The 20,151-nt window shown below is 33.6% G+C and overlaps 3 protein-coding genes across 4 annotated transcripts; all 3 read right to left on the bottom strand.

Moving 5' to 3' along the window:
• Window positions 1-3: 3 nt before the first annotated feature.
• Window positions 4-13,795, bottom strand: LOC149732372 (uncharacterized). The gene is made up of 10 exons (XM_089883767.1): window positions 13,435-13,795; window positions 12,740-13,098; window positions 11,299-11,471; window positions 10,675-10,812; window positions 9,725-9,855; window positions 8,996-9,121; window positions 6,767-6,952; window positions 3,666-3,797; window positions 2,993-3,116; window positions 4-1,387 (listed from the first exon to the last, which is right to left on the bottom strand). The coding sequence occupies exons 1-10, from the start codon at window positions 13,453-13,455 to the stop codon at window positions 1,182-1,184; spliced, it is 1,596 nt and encodes a 531-aa protein (XP_089739893.1). The 5' UTR covers window positions 13,456-13,795; the 3' UTR covers window positions 4-1,181.
• A 2,034-nt stretch (window positions 13,796-15,829) lies between these two features.
• LOC149732370 (guanine nucleotide-binding protein alpha-4 subunit-like) lies at window positions 15,830-19,773 on the bottom strand. 2 transcript variants are annotated; one of them, XM_089883758.1, is made up of 7 exons: window positions 18,892-19,773; window positions 18,364-18,447; window positions 18,184-18,291; window positions 17,247-17,393; window positions 17,066-17,197; window positions 16,871-17,002; window positions 15,830-16,556 (listed from the first exon to the last, which is right to left on the bottom strand). In XM_089883758.1, the coding sequence occupies exons 2-7, from the start codon at window positions 18,385-18,387 to the stop codon at window positions 16,398-16,400; spliced, it is 702 nt and encodes a 233-aa protein (XP_089739884.1). In that variant the 5' UTR covers window positions 18,388-18,447; window positions 18,892-19,773; the 3' UTR covers window positions 15,830-16,397. The 2 variants fall into 2 exon arrangements, with proteins under 2 accessions (XP_089739884.1, XP_089739885.1); XM_089883759.1 differs by having other exon boundaries at window positions 17,247-17,378; window positions 18,892-19,766.
• Window positions 18,913-19,493, bottom strand: LOC149732371 (guanine nucleotide-binding protein G(z) subunit alpha-like). The gene is made up of 2 exons (XM_089883104.1): window positions 19,386-19,493; window positions 18,913-19,113 (listed from the first exon to the last, which is right to left on the bottom strand). The coding sequence occupies exons 1-2, from the start codon at window positions 19,491-19,493 to the stop codon at window positions 18,913-18,915; spliced, it is 309 nt and encodes a 102-aa protein (XP_089739230.1).
• Window positions 19,774-20,151: the final 378 nt, after the last annotated feature.

The raw sequence follows: 20,151 nt of genomic DNA, 5'->3' as shown, positions 1-20,151 counted from the left end.
ATATGGGGGCCAGAATAAAGGCGTAAATTTATTGTTTCTCGCAAACTACGGTAGCATGTAAAACAGCGGATAGGGGTCGCGCCAAATTTGTCGAACACATGGCGCTTTACACTCTTCGGATGGACCGTGGGCGGGAAAACAAACAATTAGTGCAGATTCATGGACGAAATGGGAAAACAAAACACAAACGCTTAAATTGGCAAAAATGTTAGCACTGATTTCTGTAACAAGTATGAGTGGTGACGCAAAAAAATATTTGAACGGTTTTCGAAGAAATAAATGAATGGTCAACGACATTCACTTGAAATGTTTGTGAAATTAAAACAGGTTCGCTATCGAGTTTTGTAATTAGTTCTACTAAATAGATAAATAGAGTTCGCCTTAATTTTAGGTGGCTGACAACTGAAAGATATCTGTACAGGTTGTTACATGAACGTGGTCTACCATGCGTTAAACAAAAATACGATTTTTGCATTCAATTGAAATCACTACCTGCAAAAATCGTTTGAAAAATGTGCGAGAAAATCGGAAGTAAAAAAACTTAACAGACGGTGGCGTGAGTGTGGCGTGGAAGCAGGGTTAATTTGGGGAACACTTTTTATGGTTTTGAGGGTTTGTACTGATTTATTACGGCTTCAAAACTGTGTACCTTATTGTAGCAAATGTGCGAGTGTGCCAAGTCTCCAATATTAAGCGTTATTGCTAAAAAAACGAATTTTAAGAAAAATTTACGGCGAAAAACACTGACTGTATGGAGTTGTGTAACACCGGACTTTTCGCCGGTGAGCTAAAAAAAGAAAAAGCAATAAAAGGCCAAGTTGGGGTAAAAATGCCTTGAACAAAAAGCATGATTTTAAACAGCCGTGCAATAAAAAAAGATCAATGGGAAAGGGTGGGACAGGAATGGCGAATGTGATGTTATGTTATGAACTTGCCAGCTACATACATTTGGATGGTTTGAGGAGATAGATAGAAAGCGGGTTTTCTACTATCTTGCTGGCAAGATTTGAACGATGAATTTGGCGTGACAGAATACAAAGTCACAGCGTAATACTGGAAGGTGGTGGGAAAAAGCAGAATGCTGATTCAATGTTTTTTGTTTCGACTGATGATTAAAATGCGACTGACGTACTCGATGAGCGGATTCGAAGTTGGCTTTGATCAGATGACATACAACGCCCTTACACCATGGTTCTATATGGTCCCTTTACTCGCAGATACTGCATTATGGTGCTGGGGCCACCTTCCACAGCAAGGGTGGGGATTTGGGAGAGTGGGCAGTCTTCTACAGACATGAGTGCTAGCTTGGTACATAATGCCAGTTCAAACGGCAAAACTTGGAGTGGGTTGTCGTTTAAATAAAGCTCTTCCAGGCTTTTCAGGTTACCTGAGGTAAAACAATAGAAAATTAATCGTTGTTGCTAAAATTAAGAACAAAAAAATCAGATCATTTTCAGAGTATAAAAATTGCTGGTTTAAATGTAACTTGTTTTATCCTCGCGTGGCAGGACAAAGACAACTCGCATAACATGGGTGTTCTGTTTCATACAAGTTTAAAATATTAATCTACAGTAAATCTTGAATTTTTCTAAGCATAATGCGTACCAAAAACCACAAGCCTATTTTTTATTATAAAACTAAAACAAGTTCATTTCCTTCACAGGCTAGATTATTAAATACGTTATTTTATTCACATAGTGTCTAAAATTGTGGCACAAATCTAGAATTTCCCACTAATTGTAAATATATTTGTCACTTAAATATAAATATGATGGAAAACCATGGCAAAATAAAACAATTTTCCTAATTTTAATTAAATAACCTCACAGATAATGCATTAAAAAAAAACAAAAAAATAAATTTTCAATTTTCACCGCGGGCAAATGGCCAGTTAAGCGTGAAAAAAGCAATTTCATCTAAGTTTTGGCTTTTGAATAAGACATGACTGTCTGACCACCTAGAAGTAATGGTGTGAAATGAGGCGTGAAGGATTGTATGGCAAGATTTCCAAGTAATTTACGCCGCAAAAAATAGAGGGGGCGTGAGAGTTTTGTGCAGAGTGTAAACAGCTCTAAAATGTATCAGAAACTGGTTTTAATATGGGTATATAGAATTTAGTGGAGTGGGCAAGTTTATAATGCTTGTTACAGTGATTTTGAGTTACAGAGTTTAAAAAAATTTTAGAAAATTCTTACATACACAAAGACAAAGTCCTTATAAATAATTTGGTTATTTCTTATATATTTACATGTTTTGCTAAATAGTAGGGTGGGGAAGATGGGACACCTTTAATACATAATATCCAAATAGCCTGATTGTGTTTTAAACAATTAACAACGGTCTGTGGAAGTCGTGGAGATATGGTTTTATAATTAATTGAATGTTCTTTGTTTACTACCAAATGGAAAGAGAAAACTAAACGGAAAGGTATCCCATCTTTCCCCACCCTACTATATAAACTTAGAAAGAGTGAATCTGAGTTCACCTGCGTTTAAAACCACATTAAAAACCACCTTATAAATTATTCGCGAGGACTAATGAGCTGCGATTACCAGTTTCTATGAAATCAACTGCACAAAGCGGCTGCGGTTCAAATTTGATTGACAGTTGTTGGAAATACTAAGGAAACAATACAACTCCTAGAACAGGCATGGAGATAATTTTAGGAAAGATAGAATAAGATACCACAGAAGAATTAACTGGTAAGCCATTTTATTCAAGCATGGGGATTTGGCTACACTGCATCAAAAATTTAAAAATAGCAAAATTTAGATAATTACATACTGAACAAACTTTCCTAAAAAAAAACAAAAAAAAAATAGGATGTATGAGACCTGGTCAATATCGAAAAAATCCAACAAAAATAGGCGCCAGTTGAAAGGTCAAATCCGAAATATTTGAAAACAGGTATTTTATAATTTTAAATTCAAGTTTTTTTAAAAATCTTATTCCAAACCTTCCAGTTTTTGAATTTAATTTTGTCAGAACTTACCGATTTCGTTGGGGAGGTCCCGCATTTGGTTTTCCCCGACAGCAAGTATTGTAAGGTTGGACAAGTGGCCGAGACCACGCGGAAGAACCGTCAGTTTGTTGCCTTGAAGTTTCAGCTTACGGAGCTGTGTATATAATGCATGGGTAAGCATAAGCAAGGGTCTGGTGCTACGAACAAGTCCAACCCATTGTATAACAAAAAAGATATATTTTTCGCCTAAATGGCATCATCAGTCTTTTATTCAAACAGAATCCAGTATGTATTACCATTAGTGAAGTATACACCTAGTTTGCTACAATAACGCCTTAGTGGCCCTTAGACATGGTATGTAACTTTGCGTAGTGTAAAATTTTATTTTTTTTGGCATAAACCGCCAAGTATTATTTATAATTTCTCACTTCATGGCTTGGTTACGTATATATACTACAACAACACATAGGCCACAGGCAAGGCCAAGGCTACAGCCTTTTGTTGCGTAACAATAAAAAATACAATAAATTGGTTGTGACATGCATATTTCTTTTATTCAAACAGAAACCATTTAAGCCACAGAAATATTTTGAACTGTATGTGCTGTATATCGGGTTTTTCAAAAACAACCATTTCAAAATTTCCAAAAAACAATTATAAATTAAATTGAAAAAAAATGGGAAATAAAATTTAAAATGGGTACCTGAGTAAGATGCTCAATTTCTGAAGGTAGAGACTCAAGATTATTTTCCTCCAAGTCGAGGCATTGGAGGTTGGTGAGCTGACCAATCGATCCCGGAATCTTCCGGAGCAAATTGTTGCTTACCATTAGAACCTGTGGGGAATGATCAATGAATTCTATATGATGTTTTTTTTTCAATTTTTAACAAAATTTATGGGGAGGGGCAATTTTTGAAGAATTTAAATATTTCTGGACATTTTTTTGTAAGTAAAAATTTTTAATCTAAGCTACTGTAATTAAAAAAAAAGGTGGCACATAAAAAAACATGTATATATATACTTTTTCCAATAGCCAATATTATACATTATAGCATTTGTGATATATGTACATCGTAGACTATTTTTAATAGACAACAATATGCATAGAGAAATAGCAAGGCGTTTGTGAAGCCTGGGATGTTGGGTCTCTTGGGAAGCAAACCAACCATTTCCTGTTTAAACTGGCTCGTTTACAATCCTAAAGAGAAATATAACTAGAAAACCAAGTCAAGTTATAGGAGAAAAGCGGGGTTTAATCTAAGCGTGCATTAAGTTTCTGAGTTTTGGGTGAAACTGCTAATAAAATCTGGGGACACTATGAAAAAGCAATCTCCAAAAATGTTTTTTTTTTGTATGGACACCTAACATCAGGTAAAATTTACTTTATGCTCAAAATAATGATTTCAAAACATTTGATGTTATCCTTGTTTTTAAAAGCTGGGGTAAAATGTCTCATCTTACATTAGATCTGTAGAGGAGCTAAAGGTTTTACATAATTTTTAATAGCATTTTTATAACTGTGTTTTTTTTAATATAAAATTTGTTTAACTTGATTTTAGTCTGTTGGGTTTTCGTAGCACCAGATCCTAACTATTTTTTTACACAAAAATCGTTCAATTCTAAGACCGCCAGATCAGGAGCAGATTCGTGGAATTTATTTGTCAATTTTTATGACTTTATATTGTAGATTTAGGCTTTGCATGTGACAGAGTTCATATTATGATCGAAAAATTGAATCCTGCTGTCAATAAAGGGATTAAATCCATTCATTTTGGGTGTGAAAGCTTCCACGATGATAAATAATTGATAGGTCTTTACCTAAACCACTATATTATTCTACTTTTAAAATAACAAGGTAGAAACCACTAATATTGTGAAATCGGATTCACTTTGCGGGTTTTTGTAAATTTTTAATGAGTTCACAGGAAACAAAACAGATTAAATGCCTTAGTTATATTACCACATGCATACTCTAGCAAATTTAAAATTCACAAATAAAAAACCCTTTGCACCGTGATTGTAACGCCATCTTATCTATTTGCCAATGTGTAAAAACAGAAAATTGGATTACTTAAAAATTAAGCATTTTGCTCCATTTTATTGTTATTATTATAAAAGAAAATCCAAAAATTGTTATTTTTTTTATTTTTTTATATTATATATATATAATATTAAAACTATCATAGTGCTTTTTTATAAAAGTGATTATTCATTAGCAAATTCCATTCTTAAGAAACAGTATATTCCATGTCTAAATGTTATATTCTGTACCTCTTGTTATATATATATGACTTACCCTTTAAAAAAATAATAATAAAATAGTTAACGATTGAGCGAGAGCAACCTAAGCTTATGTTTACAAAACATTGAGCAAAGCATTGTTAAATACATCATTAATGTCTCTGCAGGCTATTTGCTGTAGCAGTTTATAATTTATGAGCAAACTGAAAACAATAGAGCTGCACATTTAATGGCAGGTAAGAGAATGTGAAGTTACCAGGAAATGCAGTGTCTTATCACGTAACACTGTTTTGATAACACACATTTTTGATCATAATACAGACATAAAGCTGTAATTGTTTAGTATCATTCAATGATTGCAATGTTATAACTTAAAACCTATCAATCATTTAGATTAAAATCAATTTCCCAGCCAAGTTATTGCGTGATTGCGTCTAATGATTTGGATTTGATATTCACGTTCTATTTGGTTATAGAAGTGCAGCACTTTGTGCAATTTGCAATGAAAGCTTTAGCATACTAGTTTATTCCCAGCAGAACAGCTATGTAGCATAGCCAAGTTATCAGCTACAGCTATTTCTACACACTAACCTAAAATTGAAAACGCATACACACTTATAGGCGTACCGTAAGGGAGCTTAGGGTAAAATCGCGCCTTTTATTTTTTTACCTAACAGGGTGACATCATTTGTTTTAGCAAGCTCATTTTAGGCCTAGATAGTTTTAAATCTGCTGGCACCTATACAAAGTCAAAGTATACTGCATTCACCACATTAAACAACAAGATTCCCTATTTTTAAAACCAACGGGTTAAACTGCATTTTGAGTTGAAATGTTTATGTAGTTTATGGGTTAAACTACATTGCATGAAAATATTACAAAGATTAAAAAAACTTGATATATAGTACTGTGGGGGAAAATGGGACACTTTTAACTAATAATATTCAGATATTCTGATCATGTTTTAAACAATTAACAACGGTTGATGGGAGTTGAGAGGATACGGTTTTATAATATTTTGAAAGTTCTTTTTTCAGTACCAACGGGGACGAGAAAATAGAATTAAAAGGTGTCCCATCTTCCCCCACCCTACTATATATTGTGCAAAATTTGCACACATAATCTAGAAAAGAACAGCCAGTGTGGAATTTGAGTAACGCCTACTTAATCTGGTGCACAGCAAACACTGTTGTTAGTCTGTGGTTGAAATAGAAAACAAAGCAGCATGCCACTCAAACCAAGTACTGAGAACTGAGTTCTTAACTGCTGGGTAATAACTCAATGACAAGAGGTTTTCTTGGAAATAGACACGCTTGAAAATGTAATTTATCTAGTTCTGGTGCTTAGGAAACTATAATATGAAATTCTAGATAAAGAACTATTTTTTTTTAACTTTTTTATCAAGCTTTTTAAAATCAGAAGCATTTTTTAAATCAAAACTGTATTGTGCACTGTTTACTAGTCAGTTGTGCAATGCAAAACAACAACTTTCATCATATTACCTAACTCAGCTTACGTGTATAATTCTGCCAGGTGATCAGACGTGCTATATTTAGATCTCACCTGTAAAGACTGTAGCTTCCCTATGTCGTCAGGTAGTCTGGTTAGTTGATTTGAGTTGAGGCATAGTTCAACCATGCTTTTCCATGAACCAACATCTAGTGGAAGGGACGTGAGTTGGTTGCTTCTCATGTTTAATGTAGAGAGATGGGTAGCACGCGAGAAGATTTCAAACGGGATTCTGTCGACCTAAAAAAAGTTTGGTCAATATAACTGGAATTTGATATGAATTGAGACCTAAAATTGTATGATATTTTATAAATTGTATGCCATTAAAGTAGCTGAGAGTTTTTTTCTCGTTTTGTACACAAAAAAAATCTATATATATATATATAATATATTAATATTAATACAATTCCATAAGTTATAGGAAAAAAAAGGGATATTTAAAATTATCATATCAATGACAACATGTGCTTATAGTTCTAAAAAGGTACAAGGAATAAACAAAGGAACATTTTTCAAAACTACAATGGAATTCCAAGATACAGTAAATAGTGCGGTTGACTGCCATTTCCTTTGTAACACATTTACGCTGAGCAAATTGTCAAGTACAGTGAATAGAATTGGCCTTAGGAAATAAAACTACGAAACGAAGAGAAATCAGAGAACCTCACAGTAAACGAGTAAAGAAATGTCATTTTAACTGAAGACACACCCAATTTTCAACGTAAATTATCACGAACTCATTTTGACACGGCGTAATTACAACAAAAAATTTCATTTCAACAGCCTCGCAAAAACTTCCAACCTAGTACTTTAGAACTTTTCAATTGAAAATTTAAAGGCTGTTATTATACGGTTGCCTTCCAAAGCATTTTGCGAAATACGAAATCGATCTTAACTTGATTTTAAACACGCTATGACGTGTCTATGTCAATAAAAAAGTAAATTAAGTTAGAGTGTTGGCGCCATAATAAAAAAAAACTAGCTTTTTATATACAGTAGATGCATGCTTGGTAGTGAATTAGTCTGTGATTTAATATGTACCACCTAATGCAAAAGTTTGGTAAGTCATTAAAATTTAATGGGTATTATGCCCTCAGCATGTTTTCTACTCAACAGCACCATGGCACTTACAGTGCAAGATAGAAAATGGATTTTTTAGGATCCATTTGTGTGCCAGCACTCGATGTCAAAACAATCAGAGTCACTTTAGACATTATCCCAAGCAATCAATCATAGATTGCAAACTTTATTTAGAGTGATAATTGTATATGGTTTTAAGTGTTCAAAAGTGAAAAATGATCACTCAGTAAGTGAGAATTCAATGCTCTTATTAACAGAGATGTTCCACTGCGTAGATAAACATGAAAGTGAGATTTAGAAACCACAACCTTAACTATTTTTAGAAACATGATCAAATTAATGGGCATAACAGCCTTAGGTGTACATTGCCTGATTTTAATTTAATTACAGATTAATTTTAACTTGTTTTTCGCTCAGCATACACTAAACAATACAATTACGTGGCGGCCACATTTCTGCTTAGAGCCGCAGTTTGTAAGCAGTAACAACAATGAGTATTTGCATTTTACCAACAAGAGAGCTCTTGTTCGCTGTCGATTATAATTATTCTCAAATTGCGTAATTCAACCACTTTAACTTAAGCAGAACGTAAGGTTGAAATGACGTAGCATGATAGTCACATAGGTTTGTTTTGACTTGCGAATTACAACATAAAATGACTTCATATATAATGACAATCACTGATGTTGGATTAAGAGTTTTAAACAGGCCAACATATGCGTAATGTAAACAAGTATAATATGTTCAATCTGCTGTGAGACATTTGCTTATTTTCATTTTACTGTCAAAACTTTATTTTTTTAGTTAAAACCAAAAAAATTAATAAAAAATAAAGCAAACAAAAACCTTAAAATAAAAATTAAATCCTAATAAAAACAATGCAAATTAAAAATTACTTTAAACAATTTTTAGGAAAACCATTAAATAAATTTAAATTAAACTAAATAAACAAACAGCAAAACATGATTGAATCTCAAAATATACAATCCGGAGCGTTTTAACTAAATCATGAAATGTGATACAGTTAGTCAGTTTCTATTTAAATTCTGATTAATTTTTTGTTCAAAAATTATTCTGCACTGTCAGTACTTTGTGATACTGAGAATTCAAATTTAAGTATACATATATATATATATAAAAATATATATATACCTGAAGATATGTATATATATATTTTTAAATATTTTTACAATTTATACAGACCTGATTGTGCTCCATGTTAAGAGTACCAAGAGATGTAAATTGTGAAGGACCACCAACTGGGTACGAGGAGAATTTATTCCTTGCCAGTGTTACACTTGTAAGATTGGTTAAGCTGCTCAGAAAGCCCTTTCAAAATAAAATTAAGTTATGCGGGAGATTTGTTCCTTGTCACGCTTCACAGGCATTCAAAAGGAACAGAATTTTTTTTACTTAGAAAATAACACTTTTGTTAAAACTGAAAAGCGTTAAAAATTTAGATGAGAAGAGAAAACTTTGTAATTAAGAAGTTATCAAGAGTTTGTTTAAAAGTTTTCACAGTAAAATAGATAAAGGTTTATTAAAAGTTTACAAGTGGAATTCCAAATATAAGTAGCTGAAGAATATAAATAAAATCCCTTACTCATTTTACCATTACATGACTTGATGACGAATACTATTCATTAACAAATGCATCCAAAAATAACAGAATACCACTACCCAAAACACAACATTTTAGCATTGCTTTAAATAAAGTAATATTGTATAAACATTTATAATAAAGGAACCTAGTATATGGTAACAATGGTGGTATGAAAAGAAACAGACCAAAATCAAGTCAAACCATTTGTATAAAAAAGATATATATATTATATTTGGCCTAAATAGTATTGTCAGTCTGTTATTCGAAAACCGTGTATATATATATATTATATAGCCTATATATGTAATTAGGATTTAAATAGTACTTACATCGGGTAAGGTTTCTATATCATTGTTTTCCAAATTTAAATCAGAGAGAAGGACACAGTTTTGTAGTGAGCGTGGCAAACCAAGCAAGTGATTATATTTTAATCCCAAACGATTTAATTTCACAAGATTACCTGCCAATTAAGTGCAATGATAAGTTTAACTGAAACCCAACTCATTTCTGGAAACCAGAGATAGATACAGTAGGGTGGGGGAAGATGGGACACCTAATCATTCAATTTTCTCATCCCATTTGGTAGTAAACAAAAAACATTGAAACAATTATAAAACAGAAACCCTACGACTTCCATAGACAGTTGTTTACACAGTTGTTTAAACTAAACGAAAAGGTGTCCCATCTTCCCCCACTCCACTATATATATTTATATAGCCTAGCCTACTAAATATTAACAATGTATTGTATATATAGTGTAGGATTTTTTTTATATCATGTGTAATTTTTAGTATTTTTGTGAAAGAATACTAAAATTAAACTAAACAACAAGAACAAATACCTGCTTGATATTGTATTTAACAAAAAATCAATTATAAGACCTTAGTTAACCTTTAAATAATTAATAATTACTGTTGGGGCCATAATATAATAACTGGCACCCTGCAGAGATATACACATGGCCTCACATGGTAAAAAAAACACAAAAAAAATATATATTTATATTTATATGTAAATGTATAATTTGAAATTTTAAGTTAATAGCCTAAACACCTAATAAAAATTTACAACATATTTTACAAGTATATACAGCTTTTTTATGATTGGATATATATAAATAATAAAAATATAATTCAATTGATTTTAGTTTTAAAAGGCCACTTTTAACAGAAGATGTGTTTTTCTTTAATTTAAAAAGCACCTAATCCACATACCATAGCAGTGTAACAGTAACAGTATACTGGTATTTTTCAAACACAAACAAGTGTGAACACGTTACCTATAGATTCCGGTAGCTGAGTAAGACGATTGTACTGCAGATCGAGGAAAGTAACAAGCCTACAGTTACCAATCTCTTCTGGAATTTCTTTTAACTCATTGTAAGAAACGTCAATTGTTACAAGCTGTGTCAACTTGCCTGAGGAAAATTAAAATGGAATAAAAATAAACAACAGATTTTAATCAAATACACACGTCATGAAAATTAGGTAGGCGGGGGATTTTTTCTATAATTAAAATAACTTGAACAATTTCAAATCAATTTTAAAGCAAAGAAGAGTATTAGTACAAAGAATTTGCCCCTATTCAGACTTTTTGTAAAAAATTATATATAGTTATGTAACTTATGTTTAATGGTGTTAAATTAAATCCCAGCACGCTACAATAAGGTGTGAAACTTATCAGATAATTTTAACTTGCTAAGGGGTTAAACCAATTATAAAAAAGGTGTGAATTTGAAAAATTAACAAACCTAAATGATTTAAGTGAATGTATTACACATTCATAGAAAAACTACATTTTTCAGTTTGACAAATACTTAAACACACATAACGACTAACAAGCAAAACGTTTATAGCTTTGCCATTTACAGTATAAATGTCAGCAGCACATTTCTTTCTCTTACCTATTTCTGAGGGGATCTCTCTTACTTTATTCTCTCTGATGATCAATTGAGTCAAATTAGATAAGTTTTCGATGGCTGGATCGATAGTTGTGATTTTATTAAACCTCAAATACAATTTACGTAAAGACTGCAGCTGGTACACCACTTGGGGCACCTCACGGAGTTTATTGTGCCTGTAAAAAATAAGCATAATAAAATAAACATAATAAAGTAAGCATAATAGCCAAAGCCCTATAGGCTATATAAATATATATAAAACAAAAACAAATAAACATGCAGCATACAGCTATATATAATTTTTAAAAATGCATTAAAGGAAGATTCAATAAAATTTCATTATTTGTTTCGTTAAATTTGTTTTTTTTTATTGTGCTTGTAAAGAATAAGCATAGTAAAATAAATGTACTATAGGCTATATATATATATATATATTTATAAAACCAAAATAAATAAACAAGCAAATATTGCTAAAATTTCTGCATTTTAATAATTCATAAAAGAAAAAAAGCAATAAAATTTGTGTGGTTAAGCAATAATAACTAAACATCATTCTTCTGCTATTGCTACTAAGTACAAAGCATTATATTTCCAAATAACATATCTGCTTCCCCAAAAAAACTATATATATACATTAGGTATTATGTATAATACATACATTTATATAGGAGATAGAACATTTTATTAAAATATAAATTTTCATTTGCCTATGCTATGCAATGAAACTTAAGCATTCTCTGAGAAAATCTCTGCCTTTAGTTTAAGAAACCTTAATTTTTTTGTAAAATCTAAACCAATTTTTGGGTCAGTAGATCAATTCTTGGGAAATACAGCAACGCAAAGAAAATGTTACAACTCAAAACATAAGATATATATATAACACAAAATCTGGGTATTTCATAGGTGGTATTTTATTGTCTGTCAACTAAAGTTAGTAGATTCGGGTTGCTATGGTTACCGCAATTTTTTACTCTGCCTATTTTTACATTTATTCGATCATTTAAAATCCTGTGTATTCTTATTATAGAATGGTGGTCACTAGGCGGTCAAAATATAACAAACGAATTTTATAAAAAAATTTTTTTAACCAAAACCTAGATAAATACCTAAAGAAGCGAAATCTAAATTAGGTGCCATCGGTAAGGGAGAATACCATTTAAAATTTTCATTTGGAACTAATGTGCTTACCTTAAATCGAGCATTTTTAACTGCTTCAAGTTCTGCAGTGATGCAGGCAAAGATGTAAGGTGATTCTCATTCAAAGCAAGAATAGTCAGGTTCACTAACTGTCCTAATTCGTCTGGAACTTTTGCCAGCTTAATTTTATAAAAAAATTTTTTTAACCAAAACCTAGATAAATACCTAAAGAAGCGAAATCTAAATTAGGTGCCATCGGTAAGGGAGAATACCATTTAAAATTTTCATTTGGAACTAATGTGCTTACCTTAAATCGAGCATTTTTAACTGCTTCAAGTTCTGCAGTGATGCAGGCAAAGATGTAAGGTGATTCTCATTCAAAGCAAGAATAGTCAGGTTCACTAACTGTCCTAATTCGTCTGGAACTTTTGCCAGCTTATTTTGATAGAGAAAAATTTCACAGAGCTGGGTCATATTTTTAATAGTGGTCGACAGAGACGTCAAATCCAGTTGGCTTAAGTCTAAACGAGTGTCCTGGTTGTCTTTGCATTTAGAAACCCTCTTCTGCATTTCGTGTGCCATTGCTTTGCTGTGTTTTTTCTGCTTCCCGCTTTTTGTTGAGTGCTGGTCAGGATACTGAACAGACTTTTTCTTCGGAGGCACAACCTGAAATAACAGAGTTGGTTTAAATTTATAAAATTAACTAAAGTTTTTGGTATTAACCAATATATATATATAAGTGTTATAAGCTTTTATTGCAAATAAAGTACTATCATTTTAGAAATAATGTACATGAAGTTGAATGTAAATCTTCATTTTGAAAATATTTTTTTCACTTTTCTTTTCCAATTATTATAATGTATTAATTTCAACTAGACCTATCTTAAGTAAAAGTTTTAATAACTGTGTATAACATGCATTGACTTGATTATACTGTTAAAAAAGCAACACTAACAACGATTTATGAGACGAATCTGTCAAGAAAACGAGTAAACACCATACCTGCTCATTTCCATCGTTCATCTCTTTGGTAAAGAACTATCCCTAGTAAATTCAGTTTAAACCCTTTTTTTATACAAATGCAACTTTTTATAGCTTAATACCTTTTGCTTAACGCAGCAGGTAACATTCAGTTTCTGTTTAACTATCCCTAGCGTAATTTCGTGTTCTGTATTTTCGTATAATACCCATATTAAAAGAGACACTGTATATTTTAACTATCTGACAAAAAACATAAATTTAACAGCCAGAAACAAGCGCCTGTCTGCCGACTTGTTTAACGAGACTGCAGCCTTATTGCAGACGTTATAATACTCTTACACCAACAACAAAACACCCACTCGCCTAACGAGCTCTGCAACAACAACTCGCTTTGAGCTCAAAGAGAAACTGACGCAATGGGCTTTGTAGTAAATGGTGTCTGCTTTGCCCTTTTATAGAAAAAAATGAAAACCAATCGGGGACGTTTAGAAGTGTAAAAGTCTATACTGATAGATTTTCGGTTTTATTACATATTCAGTTGTGTTGCATTAGTTTATTTTTCCTCTTGTACGTGAATTTTAACAAATTAACGGGATTGAGCTATTTTAATATTTTGAATTCAATAAAGGACCTATCTATCACCATTTGCGGTAATACAGTAATGAACACTCTAAAAAATAATTTTGCTCGTTGTTGTAACTATGTAACATATAAGTTACATTATAGCAAAGTTTACTACTGTTTAAAGGCTTTCTGTGCATAAAAACGGGTATACGCGCTTGGTATATTATGACACCACGCGGCACACGTTATGCAGAGTCGTATAAACACTGTGTGTTTACAGGACTCTGACGTTATATTACCCTATTCCGGTTTAACACGTGATAGTGTTGGTTATTCTAATTGGACAACATTTTAACCTCATACATCGTTATTTATCAATACCTGCATGTAGCTCCTTTTTGATAGTTGTCCAAATGACCGGTATATTTGCAATTAACAGAAAGAAAAAGGCATGTTGTTTTATTACATATCTATTACATTTTTGTTATAAATACAGTTCAGTATAGTTAAAAAGAAAATTAAAAACTAAGTTATAGTACTGTGGGGTAAGATGGGATACTGTTAGCACCTAAATGTCATATTTCCTCATCGTACTTTAAACAATCAGCAAAAATTTTTCAGAGTGGGGCTACAGTTATATAACTCTAAAAATATTCTTTATTTACTAACGAATGGGAAGAGAAAAGTGAATAAAAAACAAATACACATACACGTATGTAAACCAGTAGATATTTTCGTTTTAATATAATAATTATATTGCATAAAAAAAACTCTCGCGACAGGATATTACAAGGGTATATACAAGTTCACAGTATTCACGAAAAACACGACAGAGAAGGATAAAGAATGTAGGAAATACGCTGGGCTGTAGTTCAGACCAATATATCGTGGAGTAATTAGACACCACTAAAATCGAGCCCGTTCAGGGCACAGGAAATTTAAAAGCCTGACAATAGGCCAGTATATTCCTAAGCGTAGAGCAATTGATCTATTACATTCTATGGAAACGTAATGGATTTGGTGTCAACGTTTTGTATCTTTTTGTGGTTTATCTGCGGTTAGCTGTGTCAGTGATGTTGAACCGTAGAAAGCTTCGTCAGAATTGCTACCGATTAGATTGCCCGTTCTACTTGATCTGGTCCGATCTAAATTGTCATCTTGGTCGAGCCGCTCGTCCACATAATTGAAAAATTTCACGAATCCGAGACATACAATAATAATGCTTACTGCCGCCGCAATGGCCCATAGTGGTCCCCAATACACCCAATACGAGGTGTTTTTATACTGCTGGAGATAGTCCTTGCTTTTTGTAAGGTCTTCAATCTCAGTGATTTCTCCGAGCCAGGAAAACGGTACGCTTTTGACCAAGTACGATCCTGTTTCATTCCTAATGAGCTTCATGCTACTAAATAAGCAAGTAAACAGCAGAATACAGAAAACTCATATCTCGTATAAATCTTACCTATAAACTCTATAAAAGAATATACAGATGTAAAACTGTATTTACGGTCTAAACCTTGATTCACTATATACGTTTATTATAGTTCTAACTACTATAGGCTGATTGCTTATTATTACATAACATCAATCCAAAACAATCAACCAGCTGTACACAGTTACCCATCTGTAAAACTAGAGTAAACCCTTGTGTATTAAACGGCCCCACTTTAGCCTTGTGTATTACACAATACAAGTGAACAATACTCTAAAAAAATCCAGTAATAGACGTATACGATCGACCCGTAGATAAAAATCTTCTGGCGTCGGATCGATAAACGCGTATCTCCCTAATGTTCCATCTGTCTGCTTGTTATTCAGACCTTTATCTTATGCTATACGATATGACTATACAGACATGGAACGTATTTTATTCACGCCGATCTCATTTTTATAAAACTATAACAGGTAAAGTATTGAGTTTCATTTTCGTCGCATCACGGGCCAGAGACGACACGCTGAATCATCTATTATTTAAAATGCGAGAGAACAACTGAAATGTGAAGCATATATAGCGCAAACCTGTAACTCGACACCCTATTATCACTTTGGAATAAAACTGTACGGTATCATACACAAACATATGCTATAGGGACTCTTACAAATGACTTTCAGTCACGCAATGAACATCTTACAAAAGTCGCTGAAACTCTTACGGACACTCTAAAACAAGTGCTACTCAGCATAGTAGCAGACCCTGCCTCAAGTTCCTATGAATTGTAGGAAGCAATTTAGTCGCCCGAAACAACTGTACTTAGAAAAATGAGACAAAGCGCGTATGCAGCGCCAGTCACGCTTTCGCAACAACGCTTATTCCCATTCGTGTTTGCGTTCGCTTTAATCAAGGGGATCGATTTTTCCGTACGTGCCTGTAGGGCGTTGGAATCACCAGCGCGTTTTAAAATTAGTTGCTGGATATGGGATCAATTCAGATTAGTGTTGAATGCTTCCACACGCTTACTCAGAATGTTGTCAAATACACTTTTAAAGACATCAGAAATCATTGCAGTGTCCACGCAACAAGTAAAATGCTTGTATACAGGTCGTCGTGATGCTCTTGTTATACGTCTTGTAAAACGGTTCTAAAACGAAAAGACAGCGTTACACACATTTTAATATAGTAGGGTGGGGAAAGACGGGACACTTTTAACACATAACGTCCAAATATTCTGATCGAATTTAAATAATTAACAAAGAACGGTTTGTTTACTACCAAATGGGACGTAAAATGAAAATGTGTGCCATCTTCCCCACAATACTGTATGAATAGATGAATAAAAAGTGTTTTTTCCTAGTTTGGCGGGACAACGACGGTTATTAGTACATAAGTGTTCTATTTCATACGCCTTGTTCCCGCGCATGTAACTCTGTGAAGGATTAAGTTCTTAAACCTCACCACGATATAATCTGTAGTTTTGTTGAAGCTCACGTCGCCTTCGTATTCCGGGAAACAGATTGTCAAGGGAATCCATCTGACAAGACGTTGAAACAAATCGATTTTATTGAAAAAAATGATCAACGGTGCTTTCTGTGGATTCGTTTCGTAGCAAATTCAACTTGTTAGATAGAAACTTTGCGAAAAATGACTTACCAGCAAAAATTGATTGTTTATAACATTTGCAAATACATTCAAGCTTTCATGCATGCTGTTTACCGCGCAATCGTCTTCCGATGGTAATGCATATCCGTCCAGACCGACGCAATACAATATACTATTAGTATCCTGTGAAATATTCCATTAGAAAACAAAAGATTTGTCATACTTCCTATACCGTGAAGCATTTGACCCACTTCAATCGCTCGGACCTTTGCCCGCCAACATCAACAATTCGAAGCCAAACTTCTCTCAATCGAATCCAAGTCTCATTTACACCTGTAGTCTTGACTCGGGCTAATAAGATATCCTGCAAAGTAAAAGCCTGTGCGAAAGCTATGGTAGTGTCGGGAAAAACGGGACACGTTTAGCACATAAAATTTCAATGCCCTGATCATGTTTTAAACAATAAACAACGGTCTATGAGAGTCGTAATACCACAGTTTTTTTTATTTCGTTAAAATTTCCATGTTTACTAGCAAATGCGACGAGCAAATAGAATGATACGGTGTCCCATCTCCCCCCACCCTACTATATACGGGCGAACTTTTTGTATTTCTCTTTTTTGTATTTATGGCTGACAATTTAAAAAAAAACTCATAAAGAACCACTGGGTTGGAGCAGTTGCGGTTAAATGCCCTGTCTAAGGTCACATACGCTGACATAGATAGCAGAGTCGAACTTCAAACCCGTACCATATGGTCCAGACGAGGTCAGCGCTGCTGTATCCACTATATGCCACGGTTAAGGATATATAATAGGGTAGGGGTAGATGGAAAACCTTTTTCATTGTATTTCCTCGTCCCGTTTAGTAGTAAACAAAGAACATTTAATGTGGGGTCGTGAGGTTATAGTTTTACAATTCTTTGAATGTTCGTTGTTTACTACTAAATGGGACGAGAAAATAAAGTTCAAAGTTGTCCCATTTCCCCCTAACCGTACTGAAAATATAGTAGGGTGGGGAAAATGGTTGGTAATTGTTTAAAACACGATCCGGAGATTCGAATATCATGTTCTAAAGGTGTCCCATCTTCTTTCATCCTACTATATAAAAGCCATTGTAGTCTTAGATTAAACCTGGTCTATAACAATTCTGGGAATTGCAATTAAAATACCTGTTGTGTAGGGACATAGTCTTCTCTGAAGATTCTGCTCGCATTATTTAAGTAGTGAACAAGATTGTCGAAGCACAAGTTGTAGACGTAAGGTGCCAGAACAAATTTCTGAAACAAGTTTCAGAATGCGTTGTCAGCATAAGAAAAGCTATAAAAACTGAGTAGCATGACAAAACGTACCCGAACTTTGGTGTCTTTCCACATTTCGCACAAGCATTCTCGTACAATGTCGACTCCAAGAATGCTAACTTTGTTTGGCAGTGTCTGAAAACGAGTTAGGTAAATATCATTGAACATCGCGGCACACATGGCCACATATAGCCTACCATATAAGGATGAATGTGATACACTTACGGTGTGATTTATATGGTATTTGATTTGGTCAGAGACAAAAATCTTAGGTTTCCATGCTTTGTGCTTTATATAGGGTCTCTGTACATATATATATATACAAACTTAAACACCCGATTATCTTTATCATTTAATCACATAAGGTATATAGTAAGGTGGGGGAGGTGGGACACCTTTTCATTCTATTTTCTCGTCCCATTTGGTAGTAAACAAAAAATATTCAAAGAAATATAAATCCATATGCTCACGACTGTCATGGACCGTTGTTAATTGTTCAAAACCTGATAAGGCTATTTGGATATTATGTGCTAAAGGTGTCTCATCTTCCCCACTCTACTATATACAAAAAAGACTGACCCGCTTCGCTTTTTCGTGTACTTAAGCATTAGAAAAACTGATCCCGTTGTAAGCCATCTCTTTCATAACCTTCCAGGCAAGGTTCACAACTTCTTCTTGTATAGAAAGTGCCATTTGTGCTCGAAGCTCGCCACCCCCTAACCCCCCACCGTGTATGATCTTAAGTTGGTTCATAACTGTAGTCTTTCCCGACCCGCCAGTACCGAGAAGCAAAATAGATAGCTGAGAATAACGTAATGTTAACTATGTAGTACATCATGTTACCCACAAAGTCACATACGTGGTAACTTGTAAGTAGGCACGAGGTGTATATGAAACAGAGCACCCGCGTTATAACGACTGACGTTACCCGGCCAGGATAAAAACAAGTTAGGCCTACAATAATTCATACGAATATAATCTCTACATATGCAGACAGTGTTAGGCCGATTGAAGATATACAAAAATCCAGGAAAATACCATTAACGGCGTACAAAGCTAGTTTAAAAACTTGCCTTATCTTTAAACTTTCTTTTCTGTGAGTTTATTTCTTTTTCAATTCTTCTAGAAAGTCTTTTTGCTCGAATAGCTTCAGGTGAAACTTGACTTGCTGCACAGCCCATTGAGACGATACGCCACTAGCTGCAAATACACACGATAAACAGTGATTTAAATCATACGTTCACAATGTTAACGTACTGTACTGTAAAACAACTGAATTAATATTTAATTGGTTATTCGATATTGGCCTATATGCCGTTGGACATTTTACACCAATTTTGATTAAAAAATAAAGTATATAGGTCAATTAGAGGCATTTAATAATGGTGTTGGGCTATAAACTGTAAATTGCAGCACGTTTAGCCGGCATTGATTAATTCGTAAACGAACTGTGAATACAGTGGGTTTGGGGAAGATGGGACACCTTTAACACATAATATCCAAATAACCTGATCGTGTTTTAAACGATCGTGGTCTGTGGAAGTCATGAGGATAAAGTTTTATAATTCATTGAATGTTTTTGTTTACTACTAAATGAAAAAAAAACTAAACGAAAAGGTGTCCCAACTTCCCCCACCCTACTATATTTTTAGTAGGGTGGGGGGAAATGGGACAACTTTGAACTCTATTTTCTCGTCCCATTTGTTAGTAAACAACGAACATTCAAAGAATTGTAAAACTATAACCTCACGACCCCCATAGACCGTTGGTAATTGTTGAAAACACAATCAGGATAATATGTGCCAAAGGTGTCCTACCCCACCCTACTTTATATAAATA

This window comes from Ciona robusta, chromosome 8 (genome assembly GCF_009617815.1).
Source record: "Ciona robusta chromosome 8, ASM961781v2".
Classification (NCBI taxonomy): domain Eukaryota; kingdom Metazoa; phylum Chordata; class Ascidiacea; order Phlebobranchia; family Cionidae; genus Ciona; species Ciona robusta.
This window is presented reverse-complemented; position numbering and strand designations above follow the sequence as displayed.

Coding starts and splice junctions, on each gene's coding strand:
- LOC149732372 (XM_089883767.1), bottom strand. CDS start 13,455: ATGAACGATGGAAATGAGCAG. Junction 3,798..6,766: donor GGAAGCTACAGTCTTTACAG/GTGAGATCTAAA, acceptor CATTCCCCACAG/GTTCTAATGGTAAGCAACAA. Junction 3,117..3,665: donor AAATTGAGCATCTTACTCAG/GTACCCATTTTA, acceptor TTATATACACAG/CTCCGTAAGCTGAAACTTCA.
- LOC149732370 (XM_089883758.1), bottom strand. CDS start 18,387: ATGTGGAAAGACACCAAAGTTCGG. Junction 17,003..17,065: donor TAAACAATCAATTTTTGCTG/GTAAGTCATTTT, acceptor ACGAATCCACAG/AAAGCACCGTTGATCATTTT. Junction 16,557..16,870: donor AAACTACAGATTATATCGTG/GTGAGGTTTAAG, acceptor TTTTCGTTTTAG/AACCGTTTTACAAGACGTAT.
- LOC149732371 (XM_089883104.1), bottom strand. CDS start 19,493: ATGGGCTGTGCAGCAAGTCAAGTTTCACCTGAAGCTATTCGAGCAAAA. Junction 19,114..19,385: donor AAAGAAAGTTTAAAGATAAG/GCAAGTTTTTAA, acceptor CGTTATTCTCAG/CTATCTATTTTGCTTCTCGG.